This window comes from Cucurbita pepo, chromosome LG16 (assembly GCF_002806865.2).
Source record: "Cucurbita pepo subsp. pepo cultivar mu-cu-16 chromosome LG16, ASM280686v2, whole genome shotgun sequence".
Lineage (NCBI taxonomy): Eukaryota > Viridiplantae > Streptophyta > Magnoliopsida > Cucurbitales > Cucurbitaceae > Cucurbita > Cucurbita pepo.
The window spans coordinates 934293-944096 of NC_036653.1; the positions used below are offsets into that span (position 1 = coordinate 934293).

Below are 9804 nucleotides of genomic sequence, written 5' to 3' on the forward strand. Positions count from 1 at the left end.
ATTTGTTATTAATCACATACGCTCAAATCAAAGCACGCTTAATATATATTACCACTATGGGAGAAGGATGATAGTTTGCAAATCGCTGAACAGCAACATAGTCGTTGGGAGTTTTCCCGACACCAAAAGCTCAATCGACAAAAGCATAGAAGACAGACAACTTAGAAGCTAAAAGAGGGAGATGGAGAAGAGACATTGAAATGATACTTTTTTAGTTTCCCTTTTGTTTAAGGTTCCTAATACCTATTGTTTTGAAGATATGGGTTAGCATTAATACAGGCGTTTGGTTAAAATTTGAGGCACCTGAATTCCATTGCTTTTATTGCTAATAGCAATAATTCATATCATTTTTAAATTTATTTAATCGTTTAAATAAATGTCCTTCCTAATCTCTATCCATTTATGAAGTTTTAATTCTCCATATTGTGTCACTAATTAGCATCTCTACTTGATAGGCCCATTGACACCAAAATTAATATTCCAAACCATGACATGAGACGTGGGCTTTGCTTCACCTTATAATAAGGTTTATGTGGTGGAGAGTATGGAGGAAGAGAATAATTAGTGCCCACGTCTTCATTTTGTTGTAAAATTTTATGGATCATTGATTGGAGATAATAGCAATACACGTTTTTCTCCTTCTAATTATTTCAAAATGAGAACATTAATGTATAAAAGGAATTGAGAAAGATATGTTTGCTCACAATATGACAATGGGTCTTCTCCATCTTCCTCTTCTTTCCTCCCTCTCTACTCTTACCTCTTCACGAAATCTTTCTTTTCGTCGTAACTTTTACGTGTCTTTCCAAATGAATAAGCGATCGATTGTCGATACAAAAGTTTATAATACTTCTGTTGTTCGGCGGTCTGCAAATTACCAACCTCCTATATGGAAGCATGAGTTTGTTGAATCGCTAACGAGTGAATTCACGGTAATGTGTCGATATAATTTAGTTTGTATATTATGAATATGTTTTCTCGAATTATTTTTCACTTAAACGGACAACAAAGTCATTATTTAATTTCAGGGAGAGAAGAGTTTAAATAGAAGAGATATGCTAAAAAGAAGAGTGAAAATGATGTTGAACAAAAAATTATTATTGGATGGAGATAGTTTGAGACAATTGGAGCTAGTTGACAAGCTACAAAGGTTGGGATTGTCATATCATTTCCAAATAGAAATAAATCAAATCTTAGAGAATATGAATGAAAAATTTGAGAATGGAAAGGATTTAGAGTGGAACAACTTATATGCCACGGCTCTTCATTTTAGGATTTTAAGGCAACATGGTTATTATATTCCCGAAGGTAACCCATTTCGTTTTCAAACTCAATTTTGTTGTCATATAGCTTCCAAATAATGTTTTTTATTGATTATATGCAGAGGTCTTTGAGAAGTTTCACGATGAGTTAGAAAGTTGTAATAATATTTGTGATGAGAAAGCTAAGGGAATGTTATCCTTATACGAAGCTTCCTTTTTAGCAATGGAAGGTGAATCCTTTTTGGATNGTCACGGCTCTTCATTTTAGGATTTTAAGGCAACATGGCTATTATATTCCCGAAGGTAACCCATTTCGTTCTCAAACTCAATTTTGTTGTCATATAGCTTCCAAATAATGTTTTTTATTGATTATATGCAGAGGTCTTTGAGAAGTTTCACGATGAGTTAGAAAGTTGTAATAATATTTGTGATGAGAAAGCTAAGGGAATGTTATCCTTATACGAAGCTTCCTTTTTAGCAATGGAAGGTGAATCCTTTTTGGATAATGCAAGACATTTTGCCATTCAACATCTATCAAAATACCTTAAATCGAGCGATAATGAAATAATTTGTTCTATGGTAAGCCATGCTCTCGAACTCCCACTTCATTGGAGAATGCCAAGATTGGAGGCTAGATGGTTCATCGATTTGTATCGAAAAAAACCTGAACCAAACCTTAAGTTGTTGGATTTCGCCACGTTAGAGTTCAATATTGTCCAATCCGCACATCAAGATGACCTGAAATATGCCTCTAGGTAATAAGCAAGTTTAATTGTCTATTTGAAATGATTTTCTGTTTTTAAAAGAAAATATAATTTAGAAAGTCTTTCCATTGAATCAAATATATTGTAATGATTATTTTGGCATGTACGTAGGTGGTGGAAGAGCACTGAGCTCGGAGAAAAACTCGACTTTGCAAGAGATAGATTGATGGCAAATTTCTTTTGGTCTGTGGGAATGGGATGCAAACCTCATCTGGGATATTTTAGAAGAATGTCTACAAAAATTGCTTCGTTAATAACAATAATTGACGATGTTTATGATGTGTATGGAACTTTAGATGAACTTGAACTCTTCACCAATGTTGTCGAGAGGTAATTTCTAATCACTAAGTCGAACCAAATTTAACCAAAAAAAAATGATAAAGGTTTATAAAGATAAGTCATATGTGTTCAAAGTTGTCATAATTAATAAAATAAGGTTTGTGATTATATGTTGATACCTTTAGATGGGACATTTCCGCCGGTGATTCATTGCCTAACTACATGAAAATATGTTTTATTGCTCTCCACAACACAATCAACGATGTGACTTTCGATGCTGTTAAGAATCATGGAGTCAATGTCATTCAATATTTAAGAAAAATGGTAAAAAAAATTTATTCGATTGAATTTTATGCCAACCCAAAATTTCGATAATCTTATCAAATCCTAACTCTTTAGCATTTAAAATGTTGTAGTGGGTAGATTTATGCAAAACGTTCTTGATAGAGGCAAGATGGCAATACACCAATTATAAGCCAACATTCCAAGAGTATTTAGACAATGCATGGATTTCAGTATCCGGATCTCTTCTTCTCGTTCATGCTTATGTCTTTGCCACAAACTCAATAATGAAAGAGGATTTGGAATACTTGGAAGACTATCCTGATCTTATTCGACATTCATCCATGATCTTTCGTCTTACCAATGACTTAGCTTCATCATCGGTATTTCTTTTAAAATAAAATTCTTCATGCTATTAATTTCCTAATTTTCAATCATGTAGACGAATAACACTAATTATGACAATTTTCTAATTCATAGGATGAAGCAGAGAGAGGTGAAGTTGCTAAGTCTCTCCAATGTTACATGAATGACACAGGTGCCTCTGAACATGAAGCACGAAGATATATAAAGGATTTGATTAACCAGTCGTGGAAGAAATTGAATAAAATTCAAATGTTGAATTATTCACCAATTATCTCTAAAGATTTCATTGAAATTTCTTTAAATCTCGCTAGAATTTCGCACACAGTCTACCAACATAGAGATGGACACACTCTGGAAGATCAAGAGACCAAGGATCGTGTCTCATCTTTATTCATCAGGCCTACATAGATTCATACAAATTAATAACAAATATTATATATTATTTAATGAATGGTTATTTGGTAAATTTATGGAGAGTAACTATTATGAAATTTGATTTAAAGATATATTTGGAATCTTTTAGTTTTTTTTTTTTTTTTTTTTTTTTTTTTTCTTTTTTTAATTATAATTAGTTAGGAAATGTATTTTATATATGGAGTATTTGTTAATATTTTTTTCCCTCATTTTTAGAACTTGGTTGGTAGTATATTTTCTCTACACATTTTAGTAGTTCTGTCCCGATTAGGAGTTAATTGGTAGCTTGTATCTTCTATAGGAGGAGAATGGAAGCTTTGGGATTTGATTTGAAAGCTCTGAGATTTGATTTTGGTGAAAAACACTGTGATTTGTTTCTCATTAGATTTACATATTTAAATAACAATTCTATGCTGAAACCAAGTGACCAACTAAACTTACCACCTACCTATGCTATAAACATCCTAAATGACCAGCTAAAAATATGGCAATCCATTCGAACTATATGTCAAATAGTCAAAAGAAGAGATTCAACTAACTAATTTGAGTAAAAACGTGAAAAAACTATAAAACTATCTGTGGTATATCTACCTTATTATTTGAACTCCGATCTTTGAACATAGTTCCTCAAATTTTACCCGCGCCAGAGACAGAAATCTTCAAGCTGTTCCTCTGTTCGGATGAAGTCAATCTTGATAAGTCCCCGATCTGCACACTCCCGGATGTAATGGAACTCTGTTCGGATGAAGTCAATCTTGATAAGTCCCCGATCTACACACTCCCGGATGTAATGGAACCTGATCTTATGTGCTTGCTCCGGTCATGCAAAACTGGATTTTTGATCAGGGAGATCGTAGCTTTGTTGTCCACGTATAGCATTGGTGGATCGCCTTCTCTTCCGATGAGTTCTTCCATCAGCTGCGCAAGCCAGACTCCCTTGTGTGTCTGTCGTCTAAGCGGCGGTGTACTCTGCTTCACAAGAAGACAAAACAACTACCTTTTGTTTAGTTGATTGCTAGTAGATCATGCCGCCTAATAGGAACTAAATCATCCCACTTAGCCGACAAGTTCAAGCTTCTCCTTTCCTCCCTGCACAGTATCTCACACCCCAACCTCTGGTTCCGGCCACATAATGCAGGATGCACTTGACAGCCACAAGATGCTCCTCCCTAGGTGCTTCCTTAAACCTACTCACGTATCCAATGGCGTGTGTTTACCAGATAGCGCAGGCTTTCAACAATGCTGCAGTAATTGGTGGCGTCGGCTGCCGTTGTAGTGTCGTCCTTCCTTAGCTAGAGTCGGGCCTCCATTGGCATCCTTGTAGGGTTATTGTCTGCTAGCCCAGCTGTGTCCAGCAGCTTCTTTGCGTACGCACCTTGACAGATGGTGATGCCGGCAGTACTCTCTTACACTTCGATGCCGAGGTAGTAGCTGAGCACGCCAAGATCGCTCATCTTGAACTTTAGCGGCAACAGGATACTGTCGAGCTTCGCCTTTCAAGCTTGTGGTGCTTGTCGAAGCCCGTAAAGTGCCTTATGCAGGTGCAATATCTTGCCGGAGTTGTCATTGTCAAGGAAGCCAGATGGTTGACGGTCTCCTTTGTTAGGATCGATACCAATTGTTAGCTCTGATACCAATTGATATGATCGCTCAACAACGCACACACTCGATCAAGATGAACACAAAGAATAGGAGAGAGAAAATACAAAGAGGAATATTGGCTAAAGGTTTTATATCGATGACTTCAGGTATTGTACAACAACAGAGAATACAGAGAATGAAGAAAAGTACATTTTCAAAGCATTGCCTAATGGTTATATATATGGTTTTAATTTAGTAAATATAGCTTCCAAAGATTTAAACCTACTAGATATAATCTAACAAATATATCTCTATCAAATCTTTATCAAATATCTACCATATATATCTCTATCATATCTTTACGAAATATCTTCCAAATATATCTATATCAAATCTAGGCATCAGGCTCGATATCCCAACATCCTTCAGCTCTCTATCGAGGAAAGTGGACTTCACGTCCATGTGGTGGACCTCCCAAGAGAAATGTGTCGTAATCGCCAGGAACAGGCGAACGGATTCTAACCTTACCATCAGCGCGAATACCTCTTCAAAGTTCACTCCTTGCTTCTCGACGTAGCCTTTCGCCACCAGACGGGTCTTGTGCTTCACAACTTCTCCCTTTTCGTTAGGTTGGGGTAGGGGGGGAGTAGGGCGCCGTTAGGTGCCGCTGCATGCTGAGGTCGTCGCAGTACTTGCCAAAACTCACCGAGGTGAATTCTAAACCTCAGTCCGTGCGCGTCACAATCGNGCAGGTGCAATATCTTGCCGGAGTTGTCATTGTCAAGGAAGCCAGATGGTTGACGGTCTCCTTTGTTAGGATCGATACCAATTGTTAGCTCTGATACCAATTGATATGATCGCTCAACAACGCACACACTCGATCAAGATGAACACAAAGAATAGGAGAGAGAAAATACAAAGAGGAATATTGGCTAAAGGTTTTATATCGATGACTTCAGGTATTGTACAACAACAGAGAATACAGAGAATGAAGAAAAGTACATTTTCAAAGCATTGCCTAATGGTTATATATATGGTTTTAATTTAGTAAATATAGCTTCCAAAGATTTAAACCTACTAGATATAATCTAACAAATATATCTCTATCAAATCTTTATCAAATATCTACCATATATATCTCTATCATATCTTTACGAAATATCTTCCAAATATATCTATATCAAATCTAGGCATCAGGCTCGATATCCCAACATCCTTCAGCTCTCTATCGAGGAAAGTGGACTTCACGTCCATGTGGTGGACCTCCCAAGAGAAATGTGTCGTAATCGCCAGGAACAGGCGAACGGATTCTAACCTTACCATCAGCGCGAATACCTCTTCGAAGTCCACTCCTTGCTTCTCGACGTAGCCTTTCGCCACCAGACGGGCCTTGTGCTTCACAACTTCTCCCTTTTCGTTAGGCTGGGGTAGGGGGGAGTAGGGCGCCGTTAGGTGCCGCTGCATGCTGAGGTCGTCGCAGTACTTGCCAAAACTCGCCGAGGTGAATTCTAAACCTCAGTCCGTGCGCGTCACAATCGCACTTTGATGGAAGCGGACTTGAGATTGTGCGGCACTCACTTCTCAGCAACAAGTGAGTTAAGCCTCTTCGTTCTTGTGTTGCCTACGGCCAAGCGACATATGCTAGAGCCTCTTACCCTGATTCAAGAAGAAAGTTTTAGAAAACGGGGCAGAGAGATTTCGAAAGAGAGTTTTGAAAGCAAGATTTAAGAAATTGAAATTGGTGTTATATGGGAATGTAAGCAAAAGGCAAGAACAACGGCTTACTGCATATAACTATCAGGTAGGGAGAAGTTGACAACTAGTCATANTTAAGTTGAATAGCTCAAGTGGTTAGACCGTTGACCTAACAACACATAGGGTCTCGAGTTCGAGTAGAAGAAAATGCAAAGTGTGAAAATACACACACATCGTGTGGGGTCCATCTCGGGTAGGCTCACTCACTCCTCCACGTCGTTGTCGTGTGCCACCATATTACGGTTTGTCTCCCCCAGAGATGTTGGGGAAGGAGCTCTCGGAGATCCATGACCGCATGATCGTGACATTCTCCCCCACCCTCCTAATTGGTTGACGTCCCTTGTTGGAAAATGATGAGTGTCGCACAATCGTTATTTGAGTTTTTCAATGTGCCCGCTTCCTCGACAAGGAGGGTCGTCTACTCCTCACGGAGGAGGAATGGCTTGCACGCCTAAAGCTCCGCGACAACACCGGCGAGAGCAACGGGCCCTCCAGCTGCAAAGGCAGTAAGAATCCATCGAAGTCTCACAGGCGCACGCGCGGGAAAGATGGGGATCAAAAGAAGAATCGACCGATGGCAGGCCATGTGGGTCAATCCGAGGAGGACGAGCCAGCTCTCTTCATGGTAAGTGAATACATCTCCAATTTTGATTCCAAATCCACGGAGGTGGAGGTAATCGACGACGACGTCGAACCCGAGGAAGAGCTCCAGCTGGGTGTAGCAAAGGCGACACCAGCTTGGGATCCAAGGACGAGCCAACTCTCTTCATGGTAAGTGAATACATCCCCAATTTTGATTCCAAATCCACGGAGGTGGAGGTAATCGACGACGACGTCGAACCCGAGGAAGAGCTCCAGCTGGGCGTAGCAAAGGCGACACCAGCTTGGGATCCAATTCAACTGAAGGAGGAGCGAGTGCTCGCTCAGATCGGCGAGAGGGACGAGCAGCACGAGCACCGGTGATGGATCCTCGACACAGAAGCAACAAACCATATGACCGGGGCTAGATCTGCGTTCTCCAAGCTCAACTCGGGGATTCGCGGGACAGTGAAATTCGGCGATGGCTCCGTCGTCGAGATCGAAGGGCGCGGCACCATCCTGTTCGTCAACATGGGAGGCGAGCACCGCAAGTTGACCGATGTCTACTTCATCCCGAGGCTCAAGGCTAACCTTGTGAGCCTGNTCTTCGTTCTTGTGTTGCCTACGGCCAAGCGACATATGCTAGAGCCTCTTACCCTGATTCAAGAAGAAAGTTTTAGAAAACGGGGCAGAGAGATTTCGAAAGAGAGTTTTGAAAGCAAGATTTAAGAAATTGAAATTNGCGGGCTACTCAAAATCTGCGATGATCGACGATGGCTGCTCACGCAGGTTCGGCGCACGACAAACCGTCTTTACATCCTAGAGTTAGAGATAGAGCAACCTGTCAGCCTCTNCCTTCGAAATACAAAAGTAAAACACTACAACATGGAAAGACATAAAGGGTTTGACTTGTCATGGGCATGCTGCCATGGGCAACACGCCTTGACGAGCATGACCGTGACATCCTCCCCCACCTAATTGGTTGACGTCTCTTTCAACCAACTATTTTCAAACCTTGCGATGTNTAAGCCGTTAGAGCTTGTACACAGCGATATCTGCGGGCCCATTAAGCCGGCGACTCCAGGTGGTAAAAGTCTCTTCCTCCTGTTAGTCGATGACAAAAGCCGCTTCANTCAAACCTTGCGATGTGGGTGACCCCCACCTAAGTGGGGCGTTTTTCAGGCCAAAGGGGATTACCAGGAACTCAAAAGCCCCGTATCTTGTTATACACGTAGTCTTGGGCTCGTCCCCTTCGGCGATACGTACTTGGTAGTACCCTGATCGTAAGTCTAGTTTCGTGAAGTATTTGGCCCCATGAAGCTGGTCTAACAAGTCAGATATTATCGGTAGTGGGTATTTATTGCGTACAGTCACCTTGTTTAAGGCTCTACAGTCTATGCACAGACGCAACGTCCCACCCTTCTTTTTCTGAAATAGTACGGGGGCTCCGTAGGGTGCCTTTGCGAAGCGGATGAATCCTGCCGCCAAAAACTCATCTAAGTGTTTCCTCAATTATACTAGCTCAGGGGGAGCGATCCGATATGCGTTCTTCAATGGGGGCCCCGAAGAGGAGTTCCATTTCATGATCGATGCCTCGACGAGGTGGTAATGTTTGTGGTAGTCTCTCTGGCATTACGTCGGCATAACTGTCTAGTACATCCTTGATTTCGCTTGGTATAGTTTTCTCAGTGGTCACTTCTTCCATCAGGGGTATAGCCATAAATGTGGGTTCCTCTTATTAAATAAAAGCTATGGTCCTCCTTAAATTTAGTTAAATTGTTTTGACCTTTCAAAGTTCTGAATTCACGCTAATGGAAGAGCATAAATTTGGCCGGCCATTTTTGGCTAACTTTGGGTGAAGTTTTAGCCCACTCTTTCTATTTTTGTAATTATGTTTATTATTAAAAGAATTCAACCTATGAGAAATAAAACATCGGGTCTTCACCAAAAACTCTCTCCCTCTCTCTTTTTACTTTCCGCTATTATTTCTTCGAAGGAACTTTCTTCGCCGTTTGTTTTTCGTCGTGTTTTGCCAGAGTCAACAAGTGGTATCAGAGCCAGGTTGAAGCGATCAGTGGTATATCATTACAGAAGAGCCAATCTTATCAACAGTCAAGTTGAATAGCTCAAGTGGTTAGACCGTCGATCTAACAACACACAGGTCTCAAGTTCGAGTAGAAGAAAATGCGAAGTGTGAAAATACACACATATCGTGTGGGGTCCATCTCGGGTAGGCTCACTCACTCACTCCTCCACATCGGCGTCGTGTGCCACCATATTACGGTTTGTCTCCCCTAGAGATGTTGGGGAAGGAGCTCTCGGAGATCCATGGCCGCATGATTGTGACATTCTCCCCCACCCTCCTAATTGGTTGACGTCCCTTGTTGGAAAATGATGAGTGTCGCACAATCGTTATTTGAGTTTTTCAATGTGCCCGCTTCCTCGACAAGGAGGGTCGTCTACTCCTCACGGAGGAGGAATGGCTTGCACGCCTAAAGCTCCGCGACAACACCGGCGAGAGC

The 9804-nt window shown here is 40.9% G+C and overlaps 1 protein-coding gene across 1 annotated transcript; it reads left to right on the forward strand.

The window, feature by feature from the left end:
* Positions 1-707: 707 nt before the first annotated feature.
* On the forward strand, positions 708-3380 carry LOC111777805 (terpene synthase 10-like). The gene is made up of 7 exons (XM_023657525.1): positions 708-932; positions 1029-1308; positions 1642-2017; positions 2138-2356; positions 2491-2629; positions 2722-2970; positions 3068-3380. Exons 1-7 carry the CDS (start codon positions 708-710, stop codon positions 3359-3361), a joined length of 1782 nt encoding a protein of 593 aa, XP_023513293.1. The 3' UTR covers positions 3362-3380.
* The last annotated feature ends 6424 nt before the right edge of the window (positions 3381-9804 follow it).